The sequence below is a fragment of the Macaca fascicularis genome, chromosome 6 (genome assembly GCF_037993035.2).
Source record: "Macaca fascicularis isolate 582-1 chromosome 6, T2T-MFA8v1.1".
Taxonomy (NCBI): Eukaryota; Metazoa; Chordata; class Mammalia; order Primates; family Cercopithecidae; genus Macaca; species Macaca fascicularis.
The window spans coordinates 38816500-38834641 of record NC_088380.1 but is presented as its reverse complement, the minus strand read 5'-3'; the positions used below and the strand labels follow the sequence as shown (position 1 = coordinate 38834641).

The 18142-nt window shown below is 36.9% G+C and overlaps 1 protein-coding gene across 4 annotated transcripts in view; it reads left to right on the top strand.

Moving 5' to 3' along the window:
- The window catches only part of LIFR (LIF receptor subunit alpha), a 74953-nt gene that overhangs the window by 25208 nt on the left and 31603 nt on the right, over nucleotides 1-18142 (top strand). For all 4 annotated transcript variants that reach the window (XM_045393645.3, XM_045393648.3, XM_005556763.5 and 1 more), the window contains exons 4-7: nucleotides 421-560; nucleotides 4154-4317; nucleotides 14559-14733; nucleotides 15786-16040. In XM_045393645.3, the coding sequence (XP_045249580.2) occupies nucleotides 421-560; nucleotides 4154-4317; nucleotides 14559-14733; nucleotides 15786-16040 (734 nt within the window). The remainder of the gene's footprint in view (nucleotides 1-420; nucleotides 561-4153; nucleotides 4318-14558; nucleotides 14734-15785; nucleotides 16041-18142) is intronic.

Genomic DNA, 18142 nt, shown 5'->3' with positions numbered 1-18142 from the left:
GGAGCAGGGGAGTTGCCAGTTTCATTTCATTCATCAGCATCCATTGAACATCATCCTAGCATGAGGAGCGCTGTGATGTGCTGGTCTCCCAGTGAAGGGGTGGAGCATGAGCAGTGGAAGTCAGCCTACAGAGGGAAGGTTGAGGTGGGATTTTGAAAGGCATGCAAAAACTCCAGCTATATGGAGTCCTCTGTGCTTACTCTACTTTTTGGTACAATGTGGTTGTTTTTCCTACCCCTACATTGGTAAAATTACTACCAATCTGTTTTTTCAGTCTTAAAATGCAGTACAACCTATCATGTTTTTGCAACAAAAGGGGCATAAAGTTTTTTCCTTTGTATTTTGTGTTAACCAAATTTTTATGAAAATTATACTATTAATTTTATTTGCTAATTAAAATTCAATTTCTTCTTATTACAGGTCCCATTCTTGTTATCAACTAGAGAAAACAAATATTAAAATTCCAGCTCTTTCACATGGTGATTATGAAATAACAATAAATTCTCTACATGATTTTGGAAGTTCTACAAGTAAATTCACACTAAATGAACAAAACGTTTGTAAGTATTTGCAAACAAACTCGATTTTAAAGTAACTCAAGTGTCATTTGTTAGTATTGTGGTACTTTCTAGTTCTTTGAATTTCATGTGTTATGCTGATACTTTTAATTCACTGAGCAACCTTCCTATGAATTGTAAATGGTAGCCAAGATCAGAAGGAAGCAAACTTTCTTCTGGCCAATCAAAATATCCCAGAATTCAAGCTCCTTCCCTCAGTTCCATACTCTTTCCTTAGCCCCCTTGACTCCTGCGTACCTTCCAGAATTTCTCAAATGCCCCTCGCTCTAGGGCATAGTCTTGTCTGGGAAGCTACTGAAAAATGACAGTATTAGAATCAGAAAGGCAAATCAAGACAGACTCTAGGAGACTCAGTCGATTAATAGTTCCTTGTATTTTACATATCGTGTAATGTATTGGTAGCATTATAAATAATAATGGTCCTGATTGTGATTAGAATAACAGTATTGGGGTAAGAAAATTGAAAAGCAAATTAGGTGAGTGTAAGGAAGGGAGGAGATGGATACATCAGCAAATCTTTGAGCACCTACTGTGTGCAAGAGAAGCTCTGCAATGCATGTATAGCTGTCCTTTGGAGAATCTGGGTCTCTTGACAATTTGCTACTAAATAAAAGTATGAAAATTGAGTGTCTGTGGATCTAAAGATGCTTTTGAAATTACATAAAGCAAACAAGATTTTGTGTACATATACACACACACAGAGAGTAAAGTTTGTACTTCCCTTGTGTAAGCATGAAAAATTCTTAAGATTTTTAATGTCTGCATTTCTTAAAATCACCTGAAAATTTGGGTCATTCTGAAGCAGAATAAATAACGTGGGTCCTGTAAAAAAGCTGGGAAAACTCTTACCTCCTGATGTCCTAAGGAAGCAAGAGCGTGTAGTTTCTGGGTAAAGCTGAATTAGCATTAGAAGAAAATAAGAAAGACTTTCATTAAATTTCTTCCCTGAGTTTCTAGAAAGCAAGTTAGCATTGTCCTCACATGTCTGTTTAGCACAAAATGAAGATGGTAGTTCATGGGAGCTTAGGGGAAACTTCCCTATATGCTATAAAGAAAAGAAAGGGAACAGTGGCTTTTTAAAATCCTTGTATTTGTAATTATGGCCATTACTGTCTTTAGCGTGAAATGTTGGATATGACTTGTGTTTTTAAGAGTAGCCCACTGCTATTTAAATAAAATGTAAATTATGTGGACTTTTCAGGGAGAGAAGCATTTTAAAGATGAGCATTGTCTTAGTACAATACTCCCATGTTTCATAAATTGTAAGTTACTACATCATGTGACATACTGAATCATTTGAAAGAAGAGCCGTGTTCTTGGAAGCCTCTTGCTCTTTTCTGGTCACACTGGCACCCTGAACTTTCCCTGTCCTGGTGCTAAATTAACTTCTTACCTCTCATTTGTCTGCGTTTTTCCTTTTTCACAAGCAGCTGCCCACTTATAATCTCTTTATGAAGCATCCTCCACTGTCCTTATACAGCTGTGTAACTGGTGTAACTGTTGACTTTGCTCTGTAGTTTAGACTGTAAATCCACATGTTCTGTGTCGTGTACAGCCCTAAACACTTTACATAAATCCAGTATCAAACACTGTATAGGGCAAATTTTAGTTAAATGTATTTTTAAGAACTATTTTTAAGTTCCGAGATCAATGTGTATTGGTTTGTTCTGCCCTTTTTGTTGTTTAGCATATTCAGCTACTCTAGCCCTGCGCTCTCCTGCAGTTTTGGGCTTACCATGACTAGATGTAATTGGTCCTTGAGCTTCTAGGATAGAAATGAGGCAAGAAAGGATGAGTCTATGAATTTCTTCTAACTCACCTTTACTTTACTTTTATTTAAGGAAGGAACATGGAAGAAAGTCCAAGTCTCTCTGATTCTCAAACCAGAAAGCCTACATTTTATAGAATGGAACGTGCTCATACCTTCTTTGTTTTCCATTGGTTCAAAATTTTCCATGATTTATCTGTCATTAGGGAGATGTAATGATTTTCAAGGATACATTATTCTTCATGCTACCTTTTTTAGTGACCTGGATTCTCCCTAGGAGATGCCCAAACCTTCGAGCATGGATTTTTTTTTCTTTACCTTTTGTAATGCAGCTTCAGAGCCCACTGTTCTCCTAAACTTCTTTCTCAGATATTAACAGTAGCCTTGCCAATGGTTTTTCCACAGTCGTCTTCTATAAACTGTTCTTTTTGGCCCAGATAACAACTATTTGTTTTTATTTTGATGATCCTGGATTTTCTCTGGTTTCCTTCTGCTTCTAGGGTTCCCTCTCTGGATTCATGTTGGTGTTTTCCGTTCCTCGGAGGTGTAATTGTCTATCCGCAGCCCCTAAAAGGAGCTTTGGCTGGTTTATATCTGTGTGTTCATGCTCTTTTCTTCCACTACACTCAGTGAGTTCCTTTTAAGTCTACATCCACGGTTCTGACTCCGTGATGTCTTCTTCCCCTGACACTTACTCATCCACAGCCAGGCTTCTGTGTCTCTTCACAGTGACTCCCAATTCCTTTTGCTCCTCTTGCTGCTTTCTGAGCTAGAAACTTGAGAGAATATTGGTTGTTTCCCTTTTGCATTAGAACCAACCCTTTTTTTCTTTAATCTAGTCAGTTCTTTGAAATGTCCATGACATCTTTTCCTTAGATGGCATCTTAGTTTATATCCTTGTTACTCTAGCCAGGATTGCTCCAGTGGTCTCCTAATTGGTCACCTTATCACCTGTCTCAATCCCCCTCAGTCTGTGTTGCATACCCTGATAAAGGAACCTTTCTGACATACTTCTTACATCCTGCTACTTCTTACATCTTACAACCTGCTATTTCTGCAAGTAACCATTGACTTCTTAATTCAATGCCTTAGTCACTGAGACAATCCTGCTACTATTTAATGGTATCTAAAATCAGTAATGCCCATAGCATTTCTCAAGTGGTTGACATCCCCCAGCATGAGGGACTCTGACACCAGGAGATGCCTGAGACAGCTGCAGAGAAAACAGAGAGAAGCCTTTACCAAAACAAACTTTCTATATTTTGTCATTTTCTTAGGGTAGCCTACAGCCATACAGAGGAAGCTTGTTTCTTCTCTCTGATGTTGCCTACCTGTAGGTTCCTGACTAAATGACACTATAGTACTATAGAAACCTAGTTGCTGTTTGTATTAGAAAATGTGCTGTGGATTTGAAACAGCCAGCTAATAAATAATTTTCTTAAATTTGGCTGATTAAGTATTGGGAGCTACCTCTACAAATAAATAATATATTTGTTCCCCTTTTTCAGAAATTTGAGAGAATATTGGTTGTTTCCCTTTATCATTAGAACCAACCCTTCATTTCTTTGATCCAGTCCTTTCTTTGAAATGTCCATGACATTTTATCTTTTCCTTATATGGCATCTCAGTCCATGTCCTTTTTACTGCAGCCAGGATTACTAGGTTCTAGAGTTTCCTTTTAAATCTTGAGTGTTGATTTTTTGATCAAGAAGAAATAGAGTTTATAAGTAGTTGATTAGCAGAGTTACAGTATGAAAAATCATTACTTATTTTACTAAGTTTTCTCTTTTGTTTCCTTTTTTTAAAGCCTTAATTCCAGATACTCCAGAGATCTTGAATTTGTCTGCTGATTTCTCAACCTCTACATTATACCTAAAGTGGAATGACAGGGGTTCAGTTTTTCCACACCACTCAAATGTTATCTGGGAAATTAAAATTCTACGTAAAGAGAGTATGGAGCTCGTAAAATTAGTAAGTTTGAACATAGATTTTCTTCCTATGACATTAAAGAAACTGAATACTTTTTTTTTCAGGAAGTCTTAAGGTGGTATCAGTGAACTTTTGGATTATTTAGGAAGTAAATCAAATACCTTTCAGGGTTCATTGAAAACATCATGCATCATTTAAAAATCACTTGTTAATTATTAAAAGATGTGTAACCGTTATAGATAGCTTAGGAAATTAGGGGAGCAATAAGCCGTGATTCTACCATCTGAACATAGTAAGTACTGTTTTTGTGTATTCGTCTGGACTGGTTTATATGCATGTTTTTATGTAAATGAAAGTATACATTTAATTTAGTGTATTATTTGTATTATTTTACCTTTGTCTAATGTTTTGAAGCATATTTAGCCAGAGTTTAGCCATAGAGCATTTTTTTATAAATCTATAAGCTCGAATTTATCAGTACATGCTTTTTCTCTCTCTCGTTTTTTCAATCCTGTTTATGAATGACCTCTAAGGAGTCATGAACAACAGGTATGAAAAATTTGACAGCTGTTACATGGAAATGCTCCCTTTCAGCATTTTACTCTTTTTCTTGATAGATTTGGAGTTTGCTTAGTTACAGGTTTAATAATTAGAAGACCATCTTGTGATTTTACAATTTGTTTAAGTTGCTCAAGTACATAGATTAGTAAAGATAATAAGAAAAGACTATTCTATATTTCATACTTTCTTATTGTTTCTCTTTGACAACCCACGTATTTCATTCCTAAAATAACATTAGTCAGCTAGCACCTAGCCTATATGGGACAATAACCTGTTGCTTCTAGGCCACATACAAACCTGTATGGTGTGTTACTGTACTGAATAATGGAGGCAATTGTAATGATGGTAAGTATTTCTGTATCTGAATATATAAAAGGTATGTTAAAATATGGTATAGAAGACTTTAAATGGAGGAGGGGCTTCAAGATGGCTGACTAGAGGCATCTCGTACTCACCTTCTCTACAACAAAGAAGCAAGATAGGGAGTAGTAGTCACACTTCAAATAGATCGTCCCAGAGAGAGCATCGGGATTCAAGAGAAGTGACAGGAAGCACCTAAAGCAGGGAAGGGAGAGGAAAGTGAGGCAGCCAGCAGAACACCAGCAGTGGCCCCACTGCTAAAGTGTATTCCATGTGCCCAGAGTCCCCTGCCTGTGGCTGCTGAAGCACAAGTGGGGCATGATGTGCCGCTGCTAAGGCTGAAGCGTGAGAGAAGCGCAGACTGCAGCTGCTGAGACTAGAATGCAACGGAGTAAAGAGACAGTCTGTTGAATGAGAGAAAACATTTCCAAACTATTTGTCCAACAAAGGACTAATATCAAGAATCTACCGTAAACTAAAACAACTCAACAATTAAAAAATTAATACTCCCGGCCGGGCGCGGTGGCTCAAGCCTGTAATCCCAGCACTTTGGAAGGCCGAGACGGGCGGATCACGAGGTCAGGAGATCGAGACCATCCTGGCTAACACGGTGAAACCCCGTCTCTACTAAAAAAATACAAAAAACTAGCCGGGCGAGGTGGCGGGCGCCTGTAGTCCCAGCTACTCGGGAGGCTGAGGCAGGAGAATGGTCTAAACCCGGGAGGCGGAGCTTGCAGTGAGCTGAGATCCGGCCACTGCACCCCAGCCTGGGCGACAGAGCAAGACTCTGTCTCAAAAAAAAAAAAAAAAAAAAAAAAAAAAATTAATACTCCCATTGTAATGTGGGCAAAGGACATGAATAGACATTTCTCAAAAGAAGACATATGGACAACAGGTATATGAAAAAATGCAGCCACATCACTACTTACCAGGGAAATACAAATTAAAACCAGAGTCAAATTAACTCACTTCTGTTAGAATGGCTTTTATTAAAAAGACAAAAAAACTTATACGTTGGTGAGGATGTGGAACATGGGAAGCTCTTATACAATGTGATTGGGAATGTAAATTAGTACAACTACTATGGAAATCGGTGTGGAGATACCTCAAAAAACTAAAAAGAGAACTCTTATAGGATCCAGCAGTCCCACTTCTGGGTATCTATCCAAAGGAAAAGAAATCAGTATGTTAAAGGGTTACCTGAATTCATGTGTTTATCATGGCACTATTCACAATAGAAAATACATGGAATCAACCTAAGTGTCCCTCAGTAGATGAGTGGATAAAGAAAATGTGATATATATACACAATGGAATTCTGTTTGGCCATAAAAAAAGAATGAAATCATGTCATCTTCAGCAACCAGGATGGAACTGGAGGCCACTATGCTAAGTGAAATAAGCCAGGCACAGAAAGATAAATATAATATGTTTTTACTCACTCATGGAGACTAAAAAAGCTGATCTCATGGAGGTAGAGATATTATTAATAATAGAATGATAAATACTAGAGGCTGAGAAGGGTGTGTTGGTGGGACAGGGGCAGGAAGAGAGGTTGGTGAATGGGTACAAATATACAGTTAGATAGAAGATATAAGTTCTAATGGTAGGTAGCCAAGTAGGGTAACTGTAGTTAGCATCCATGTATTATATATTTCAAAGTAGCTAGAAGACTTGAAATGTTCCCAACACATAGAAATGATGATACTTATAAGATAATGGATACCCCAAATACCCTGACTTGATCATTACACATTCTGTACATGTAATCAATACTCACATGTATCCCATAAATACTATGTATCAATAAAATGTTTAAAGAGATAAAAAATGGTACACCTGTATAAGGCACTTACCGTGAATGGAGCTTGCAGGACTGAGTTTCTCTGGGTGAGTCAGTGAGTGAATGTGAGGGCCTAGGACATGACTCTTCACCACTGTAGTCTTTATAAACACAGTACAATTAGACCACACTAAATTTATAAAACTTTTTTTCTTTCTTTGGTAATAAATTAACCTTAGCTTACTGTAACTTTTTTACTTTAGAACTTTTAATTTTTAAAAACGTTTTGACTCTTTTGTATTAACACTTAGCTTGAAACAAATACATTGTACAGCTGTACAAAAATATTTTTATATCCTTACTCTATAAGCTTGTTTGTATTTTTAAAAATTATTTTTCTTTAACTTTGTAAGCTATTTTGTTAAAAACAAAGACAAAAACACACACATTAGCCTAGGCCGACACAGGGCCAGGATCGTCAGTATAACAGTCTTCCACCTCCACATCTTGTCCCACTGGAAGGTCTTTGGGGCAGTAACATGTGTGGAGCTCTCATCTCCTCTGGTAACAAGGCCTTCTTCTGGAATCCCTCCTGAAAGACCTGCCTGAGGCTGTTTTACAGTTAACTTTTAAAAACGTGTAGGAGTACCCTCTAAAATAATGATAGAAAGTGTGGTACACTGTATACATAAACCAGTAACATAGTCATTTATTATCATTATCAAGTATTATGTACAGAGTACAATTACATGTGTTATACTCTTATACCAGCAGCACAGTAGGTTTGTTTATACCAGCATTGCTACAGACACATGAGTAATATGTTGCACTATGCCATTATGTTAGCTATGATGTCACTTGGTAATAGGAATTTTTCAGCTCCATTATAATCTTAAAGGACCACCATGGTATATGTGGGCCCACATTGACTGAAATATTGTTATATAGCACATTACTGTATACCTTGATTCTTTTTATCCTCACAACAGTCCCAGGAGGGTGATACTATTATTATTCCCATTTTACAGATGGCAACAGAGTCACAGGAAGACTTTGGTGGAGTCAGGATTCCAACCCAGGCAGCTTGGTTTCCGAGTCTTCTCTTAACTGCTACAATTTATATTTTGGCGCCTGTAGTCCCAGCTACACAGGAGGCTGAGGCAGGAGAATGGCATAAACCCGGGAGGCGGAGCTTGCAGTGAGCCGAGATCCGGCCACTGCACTCCAGCCCGGGCGACAGAGCGAGACTCCGTCTCACAAAAAAAAAAAAAAAAAAAAAAAAGAAATATATATATTTTTTAAATTTAAAATGTCGTCCTCTTCCTTCTCACATATCCTACTTGAACCTACATTTCAAGACCCAGGTCAAATCCTACCCCTTATTTTATTTTATTTGTTTTGTTTTGTTTTGAGAGATAGGGTTCTGCTCTGTCACCTCGGCTGGAGTACAGTGGCATTATCATATAGCTGACTGCAGCCTCAAACTCCTAGGCTCAAGGGATACTCTTGCCTCAGTGTCCTGAGTAGCTGGGGCTACAGATGCATGCAGCTGTGCCCAACTTTTTTTTTTTTTTTTTTCCATTTTTTATAGAGATGGGGTCTCACTTTTTTGCCCAGACTGCCTACTCCTTATTTTAAAACCCATCCTTTTTTTTTTTTTTCGAGTCAGAGTCTCGCTCTGTTGCCCATGCTGGAGCGCAGTGGCACAATCTCGGCTCACTGCAACCTCCACATCCCGAGTTCAAGCAATTCTCTTGCCTCAGCCTCCCCAGTAGCTAGGACTACAGGCACGAGCCACCACACCCAGCTAATTTTTTGTATTTTTTAGTAGAGATGGGGTTTCACCGTGTTAGCCAGGATAGTCTCCATCTCCTGACCTCATGATCCACCTGCCTCAGCTTCCCAAAGTGCTGGGATTACAGGCATGAGCCACTGCGCCCGGCCTTAAAGCCCATCTTAATTCAGCCTACAAACTCTCACTTTTCTTGATTCTCATGGCAAGTCTTGTCTGTTAATCTAATTTGCAGCTAACTTTGATACAGCTCTACCAGTGCTGTCTTAAAGCTATTATTTATTTAAATTATATTGCTTAACTTGTCATTATGGCCTAACATTTGGCACTCTGGGTTACCACTTATGGGCTTAGGATAACTCCTCAAACCTCATTTTTATCATTGGTACAGTGGCAATATTTGCTCTAGGGTCTGCAAAGTAAATAGTATATCTGTAAAGCTGCTAAACAAATATTGTTTGTCACTATTCCCTTTAGGGATGAGTCTTTTTTATTTATTTATTTTTTTAATTTTGTAATTTTTTTTATTACACTTTAAATTCTGGGATACATGTGCAAAACTGAAGGTTTGTTACATAGGTATATATGTGCCATGGTGGTTTGCTGCACCCATCAGTGCATCATGTACATTGGGTATTTCTCCTAATGCTATCTTTCCCCTAGCCCCCCAGTCCCTGACAGGCCCCAGTGTGTGATGTCCCCCTCCCTGTGTCCATGTGTTCTCATTGTTCAGCTCCCACTTATAAGCGAGAACATGCTGTGTTTGGTTTTCTGTTCCTGTGTTAGTTTGCCGAGAATGATGGCTTCCAGCTTCATTCACGTCCCTGCAAAGGACATGAACTCATCCTTTTTTATGGCTGCTTAGTATTCCATGATGTGTATGTGCCACATTTTCTTTATCCGGTCTATCATTGATGGGCATTTGGGTGGGTTCTAAGTCTTTGCTATTGTGAATAGTGCTGCAATAAACATATGTGTGCACGTGTCTTTATAGTAGAATGATCTATAATCCTTTGGGTATATAGCCAGTAATGGGATTGCTGGGTCAAATGGTATTTCTGCTTCTAGATCCTTGAGGAATCATCACACTGTCCTCCACAATGGTTGAACTAATTTACCCTCGCACCAACAGTGTAAAAGCATTCTTATTTCTCCATATCCTCTCCAGCATCTGTTGTTTCCAGACTTTTTAATGATCGCCATTCTAACTGGCATGAGATGGTATCTCATTGTGGTTTTGATTTGCATTTCTCTAATGACAAGTGATGATGAGCTTTTTGTTATTGGCCACATAAATGTCTTCTTTTGAGAACTGTCTGTTCATATCCTTTGCCCACTTTTTGATGGAGTTGTTTGATTTTTTTCTTGTAAATTTGTTTAAGTTTAGATTCTGGATATTAGCCCTTTGTCAGATGGATAGGGACAAGGCTTTTTTATTTTTAAGGTAACTTGAGGAGGAACTAACTAGAGAATACTAGAATTAAAGAGGGACACTCTGAAATGTGAGTGAAATCAGACTTAAATGAAGGGACTGTTATGCTAAAACCATATAGCTCATTCTACAACATGCGTAAGTCAGCCAATGACAAGACAGTAATTCCCTACTTTTGGGAAAAAATTTGTTTGGGAAAATAATAGCAAGAAGCAATGAGAAAGAACACATTTCTTTAGAACTGTAAAGGGAAAATGCCCCAGGACATTTTTATTAATAGTATGTTATTAATGTTAGTATTTAAGACAAAATTGCTTGTGATCATTTTATGATGTTTTAATTCTATTATTTTGTAATAAGGCTATTATTTTAAAATTTAAAAATCAAGAATGCTTTGTATTCATGTTTGATTTGTGAGGCACTTGTCTGTGCATGGTCTCTGTGTCCAGCAGTGGGAGCTGTGTGCTGCGCACACCGGGAAGAGCTCACTAGGCACTGCTGCCCCCACACAAATACTCCTCCTTGACTTTCCCTGGAAACAACCTGTTTCAACTCTTTTAACTGATCCCTTTCATTATTTATCTTCATTTCTCCAAATAGCATGCTTATGTTGCTATTTCTTGATAGCAGCCCCCCTCCCTTTTCTCCTCTAACCCCACCGCCTTATCTCTTTCTGCTCCTCCCTCTGACTCCTTCTCCCTGCAGCCTGCCATTTTCCTATCTTTTTCCAGTGGAATCTATGATAATTTTTGGTAGAACAGTATTAATCATTTGTATTATGGTCTATAAAAAAATCCACATTTTTTTGTCCACTCCTTATATTATCTTGTTTTTTTGTTTATTTCTCTGCTTCATCACTTTAATCCTAAATTCTTTGCAGGCAGTGTAGATCTCCTTGCAATTTTCAAATATACGAAGTACTTTATCAGTTTTATCTTTGCGAATAAATCTCTCTGAGGGCCTTCTGACTGGCTTCCCAACCTTATTCACAGAAGGTTTCACACAGACACTGATAATATTTGTATGGCACAGAGTGTGGTAAAATAGCCAAGACCGCTTGTGGCCAGAGGCATCACAGAGGCTCCAGTAGCCTCAACCCCTACCGATCAGTTCTAGGTTTGAATGGATTAATACCTAGATATATTTATAGCTCACTCAAGATAGACCTCAGTGTCTTTCAACACATTCCTTAGGAAGCTGTGGTCCAAGGGGTCTCCATCATCTAGGGTATTTCCTACAAGTTTGTCTTAAGATGGATCTTCTTTTTGCTAAATCTCCAGTTTTTCTCTTATTTCCTCATTTTTGTGGAAGCATATACACTTGTCCCTTGATATCTTTTGGGGGATTGCTTCCAGACCTCCCTTAGATACCAGAATTCAAAGATGCTCAAGTTCCTGATGTAAAATGGTGTAGTGTTTGCATATAATCTACGGGCATCCTCTTGTATATTTTAAACCCTCTTTAGATTATTTGTAATACCTAATACAATGTAAACGTTGTGTAAGTAGTTGTTATACTATATTGTTTAAGGAATAAGGACAAGAAATGTCTGCGCATGTTTAGCACAGATGCGAATTTTTTTCCAAGTATTTTTGATCCACAGTTGGTTGACCCCACAGATGGGAGCGATGAATAGAGGGGAGCCAACTGTATTCCAGTAGTTACTTGCTATTGTAGATATTCTCTGCTGTCTGTAACAGCTCACTTGCAAATATAATTTATTCTTTTAATTATTTAAAAAATTTAAAAGCTTGTCAATTACTAATACTGAGAAGTTGCAGAGGAACTGGAACTTTCATATCATACATTACTGGGCGGAGTGTAAAATGCTTACCAAATGAATACATGGAGATACCACATTTATGAAAATGTCTGTTCTGCACTCGTGCATGATTACTAGTTTAACTGGGTAAAAATTATAGGTTGGGAAATTTTGTCAAGATTTTGAAGGTATGATTCCATTGTTTCTTAGTGTGGATCTATCTTTATCTGTTGTGCTGGACACTCATTGGACTCCTGTCAGTCTAAAAACGCATGTGTGTCAGCTTGGGAATTTCTTGTTTTATTTCTTTGATTTGTCCTTCTCTCTTCTCCTTTTTTTTTTTTTTATTTTTTTTTTTAGAACTTCTGTTCTTCATGAACCTTCCACAACAATCCTCTGATTGTTTGTACCTTTCTTGTTTTCTATGTATTTTCTATTTTCTGAGAAATTTCTTCTAAACTGAATTTTGCATCTTGCTATTGAATTTCTATTCATATGTTTATTAATTTATAGAAGATCCTTTGAAAGAAAGGATTTTTTTAATGTATACAGTTTTTGTTTCATGGATGCAATATCTTATCTCTGAGGATGCTAATGATTAAAAATTTTTTTCTGCGTGCCCTGTTTCCTCACATTTTTTTCTTTTTCTTTTCTTTTTGGTCATTGACTTTCATATTAGAATTTCTTGTACACTTTCTGGTCATCCTGGTTGCTGCTCATAGTTAAGTGAGGGGCTCTTAAAAAAATTTTTTTAATCTAATTGGCACTTTGGTTTCTCTGGATAGGACTTGTTGATGAGGGCCCTCCCTCTAGAGTGATGAGGATGGGCTATGCAGGTGGCAAACACCAAATTTTATTTTAGGTATTTTATCTTGACCTGTTCATGTGACTTAGAAAAGTTCATTTAGGCTATTACCTGGTGAGGATTAATCTGGCAAACCAGTATCCTGGGAGCTGAGCAGAGGAAGAAGGCATAGGTTAGCAATCCCCCTGTTTTTGGAATGATAGTCCCCATTTTCATCTCTTCCTAAAATTCTTCAATCCAAAGATATTCTTTTTTACTCTTCCAGAACATATATCTTTATTTTTCTGCCAAGGTAAACAAAGGTAGTCCTTCGATAGCGTGGAGTATAGGAAGGGATCTGGGTAGCCAACATACCTTCAAACGACTTTCAAGCAATCCTGCTGTTTTGAGCTCTTTATTTCCAGGGAAGCCTGGGATAGCCACTCACTGAGCCCTTTGGCGTTTCTGTAATAGAAGCAAGCTGGTTTCCTGTATTTCCCATTGGATGCTTAAGATTGCGTTTTCTCAGGTCTTCTACATCAGTTACCATTATCCATTTGCTTTCCAGCTTCCAGATTTTAGTGATGTTGCTTTATCTCCTATATTTTGTATTTGTCCATTCACACCTTTTAAAAAAATCTGTTTACTCCTACTTTGAAGTGATTTCAGGAGGTAAGGGAGAAGGAAATATTTGTTTATTGTGTTTACCTAGAAGTCCCAAGTTATCTTTTATAGCACCTCAATATTTTATTGAAATCTTGCTCATTTCTTACAATTGATAATACTTTGTATTAGTATAACATACATATTTGAACTTCTATTTAAAAATAAAAGTAAATATATAGAATACTTATATAAAAAACAAATCTAGTCTTAAACTATTTTATTGAAATGCTGCTCCTCTGCTTGACTTAAACTTTTGAAAGTACAACCCCATTCATTACTTTTACTCCATGAAAAATTTAGATCATTAGGCAATGGTATACAGGTTGAGCATCCCTTATCTGAAAATCCAAAATTCAAAGTGTTTCAAAATTCAAAACTTTCTGAGCCCCACCATGATGCTCAAAGGAAATGCTCACTGGAGCATTTCAGATTTGGGATTTTTGTTATTTTATTTATTTGTTGTTGTTTTTAGACAGGATATCATTCTGCCACCCAGGCTGGAGTGCAGTAGCATGATCTCAGCTCACTGCAGCCTTGACTTTCCAGGCTCAATAGACCTTCCCACCTCAGCCTCCTGAGTTGCTGGGACTACAGGCACAAACCAGCATGCCTGGCTAATTTTATTTTTTTATTTTTTATTTTTTATTTTTGTAGAGATGAGGTTTCACCATATTGTCCAGGCTGGTCTTGTACTCCTGGGCTCAAGGGATCTGCCAGTCTCAGCCTCCCAAAGTGCTGGGTAAATTACAGGTGTGAGTCACCGTGCCCAGGCAGATTTTAGATTTTTAGATTAGAGATGCTCATCTGAGAAGTATATAATGCAATCTGAAAAGGTCCGAAATCCAACACACTTGTGGTCCCAAGGGATACCCAACCTGTATTTTCTTGCGTACCAAATTGAATGTTTCAATGAATAGCAACATCTTATATAATACGTTAGGGCCTAAAGTTGAAGAAGTAAACAAAAATGAATCATGATTATTGTTACTCTGCTATTACACCTTACACAAACTCAGTTGTATTAAAGGACAAACCATAAACTTAGCTGATGACTATATAGAATCTATTGTGTCTTTTAATTCTAAAGGAGAGCAAAACATATTGCTACTTGGAAATAGAGTTTTTTGTTTGTGTTCATTTTTAGGTGACCCACAACACAACTCTGAATGGCAAAGATACACTTCATCACTGGAGTTGGGCCTCAGATATGCCCTTGGAGTGTGCCATTCATTTTGTGGAAATTAGATGCTACATTGACAGTCTTCATTTTTCTGGTCACAAAGAGTGGAGTGACTGGAGCCCTGTGAAGAACATTTCTTGTAAGCTTATATTTAAAGAATTTTTGTTTCAAATGATTTAAATTAGTCTTACTTAAGAGTAAGATTTAGTTTAAGCTTTCAGTTCTCATAACCTCACTCAGCTGCATGAGGATTACCTGGGAGCATCTAAGCCCACCATCCCTGGAGATTTTGATCTAAAAGTCTGAGATAGGCTTCAGGAATCTGTATTTTGAAAGAACTTTCTGAGTGGTTGGATAAACATCCAGGTTTGAAAATCACTGTCGTAGGAAGTGAAGAGCATTAAAAATTGTGTATAGATGATACTGAGATGAAATCTATTTTAAAAAAAAATAGTTCCCAATTTCTGGCTCACAGAGCAGATCCCTAGAGGCTGCATAGTTATTGCCAGGAACATGGGGATCTGCAAGCATAACAAAAACCATCCGTACATTAAGTAAAACTGATACATAGGGAGAATGTTGGCAGTTTGGATGGGGGGCCTGGAAAATTGTTGACCATAAAATGAAATCCTGAAAAGGCTGGTAATCATTGTAGAGAGAGATCTCTCTATGGAGAAAAGGATTAGAGGAAGGAAGGGGACTAGATGAAAGAAAATTGTTTTTTAGGATGTAGAATACTTGGGCATATATTTAGGCCAATGGAAAGTAAGACATATGCCCTAAATACATTGAATAAAAGGAATGGAATTATTTAGTGATTTTTGGAGGGCGTGGATTGTTCGCATGTATATATAAACCCACGGAATTTCAACCCTTAGACTTCTTAGATATAAACCTATGACATTAAGTTTAGATATTGACCTGTAATCTGCTTCTGCTTTCTCACCATTATCCCTTCATAAGTAAATAAAACCACATACACTTTTTAAAAATTTCTTGTATATATGTTGCTCCTACAAAACCTGTGGAACACACCTTATCTTTGGACCATCCAAAGTACCTAACAGTTTGTAGTGTATATACTGGGCTATTTTAAAAGTCATCTTATGAAAAAAAAAGTCTTAAAATATAGAAAAGTTTATGTAAAAGACTTCTGTATAAAATGTTGATAATTCCTCTTTTTCTTTCTAGGGATGCCTGATTCTCAGACTAAGGTTTTTCCTCAAGATAAAGTGATACTTGTAGGCTCAGACATAACATTTTGTTGTATAAGTCAAGAAAAAGTGTTATCAGCACTGATTGGCCATACAAACTGCCCCTTGATCCATCTTGATGGGGAAAATGTTGCAATCAAGATTCATAATATTTCTGTTTCTGCAAGTAGTGGAACAAATGTGGTTTTTACAACCGAAGATAACATATTTGGAACTGTTATTTTTGCTGGATGTAAGTATATGATTTTAAAGAGAGAATTCATATTAGCCTGTTTTGGTCCTCCTTGAAACCCTTAATTCTTCTTCTGGAGTGGGAGGTGTGGGGAGTGATTCTGTTTCTTTCTCATTTCTTTGTTCTTTAATATAAAGGCTGTATACAAAGGAGGCACTAGAATATTTGCTTGTTTTAAAATGAATTGCAAGCTTGTTTTGTACATAACCTGTATCTGTATAATTTGTTGGTTTTGTAATCAGATTTGAAACATCTAGCTTCTAATGTTTAGTTTAAATTCTTAGTTAACAACTTTGTTAAGTCAAGGATAGTATATAATATTTCTTAACCCTGCATTGTTTAGATATTATGTGAATTAATTTTCCAGTTAAAGTATACCTTTTTTAAAATATCTAAATTAAAGAAATTATAGCAATTTTACACAAAATATTTCAGTAGCATAACATATCTTCTCCAGCTTTTAACTATTAGGTTTGAGAAGAACAGGCTGGCAGGAGGACATGGGTGAGGGGAAATGTACTCTCCCACTGCGTTCTGTATATGATGTATGCTCTATCATTCAAGGTGTCTGTATTAACATGATCACCCCACTGTCTAAAATTCCATGGTATTTCCAGAAGTAGTTGTTTGTTGTGGGCTGCCCTGCCCATTTGGCTTGTGTTGAATGTCCACAGATAAACATTTAGAACTTTGAGGTCTCAATTTTAGAGTTTTTCTGCCTCCCTTCCTTGTAGCAACCGTAACGTTTTGGTGTCACTGACAGCTTTATCAGTGAGTCCCTTCCTCCCTGCATGCTGAATTAGAAGTCTGGGATTTTAGTCTATAGGTCATATGAATAAAGTGTGTAAGATAGATTAACTAGATTTTATGATATTTCTTTTGATTGCTTAGTGCTTTTTCTTTTTAATGATTCTCAGCTGTGGTCTAGATCAGCAGCTCTCTTGTTTACTTATACAGTACTTCTTGATGAATTTCATTCAGATACTGGTGTGTTCCCAAAGGAATAGCCAGGCTTAGGTGCTCATCTCACCTTGATGGCTGTAATCTGACTTTCTTTGTCTTCTCAGTAATGCATTAAGTGAAAGCAAGGTTACATTCAAATTTAAATCCTGGAAATCATATTTTCCTTCTTAATGGAATGTTAGGAAATTACGTGCAGCATTTTTCACAAATAGTCCTGGAGTCTAAGTTGAGACCCAGTGGTATATGTAGTGAAGTTGCTTCGTGTGCAATACCAAAAATGAGCTATTACTTAAAAGTATGAAAAAAGAAATTAAAACTTAAAAGATGAGACTATGCACTGTTTCCATTTCTGTTATTTCAGACAGTGTTGTAATCTTTTATCATAGTGATAGAACAAGCTGATTTAATTTATAATTTAACCTTCATTTATAACGTTTGGAGGTTGAAATATTGTACAATATTTGTTGAGCAGCAGTAACATCTCCCTTCAGAGGGAACTTTTAGGAAATTTATAAGAACAGGTTATTTCGTGAGTTAGGTATCAGGATTCATTTATTTCCTTTTCTTTATGGATATCCTGTTAAGCCACCATTTACTGAAAATACTGAAAAGAAATTTAGAATCAGCTTATTAGTTTTTCCCTACATACACGTCTGTGTACACATACACCTACCCTGCTGGAATTTTGATTGGGATTACGTTAAATCCGTGGATCAATTTAGGAGAATTTTCATTCTTACAATATTTGCATCTTCCAAACTGTGAACATGGTATATCCCTACATTTACTTGGGTCTTCTTTAATTCATCTTAATATGAGGTTTTTATGTCTTTTGGTCTTTTGGTAAATATTTTCCTAGTGCTTGGTGTTTTCTGGTAATATTAAAAATGACTTTGTTTTTTAAATTGCACTTTCTATTGACTGGTACATAAAAATGTAGTTGATGTATACCTAGCTTTTAACCTAGCTTCAGTTGATTATTTTATAAGTCAATTTCTTTGAAAAGAAAATTAGTACATTTCAAATACTGTCCTCTCAAATTTTTCCCCTTCTGTCTGTCCTTCTATTTATCTCTTATTTGCTCTTGTTGTTTAGATTTTAATATTTCAACTTAATATCTGCCAAATCCTAAGATAACC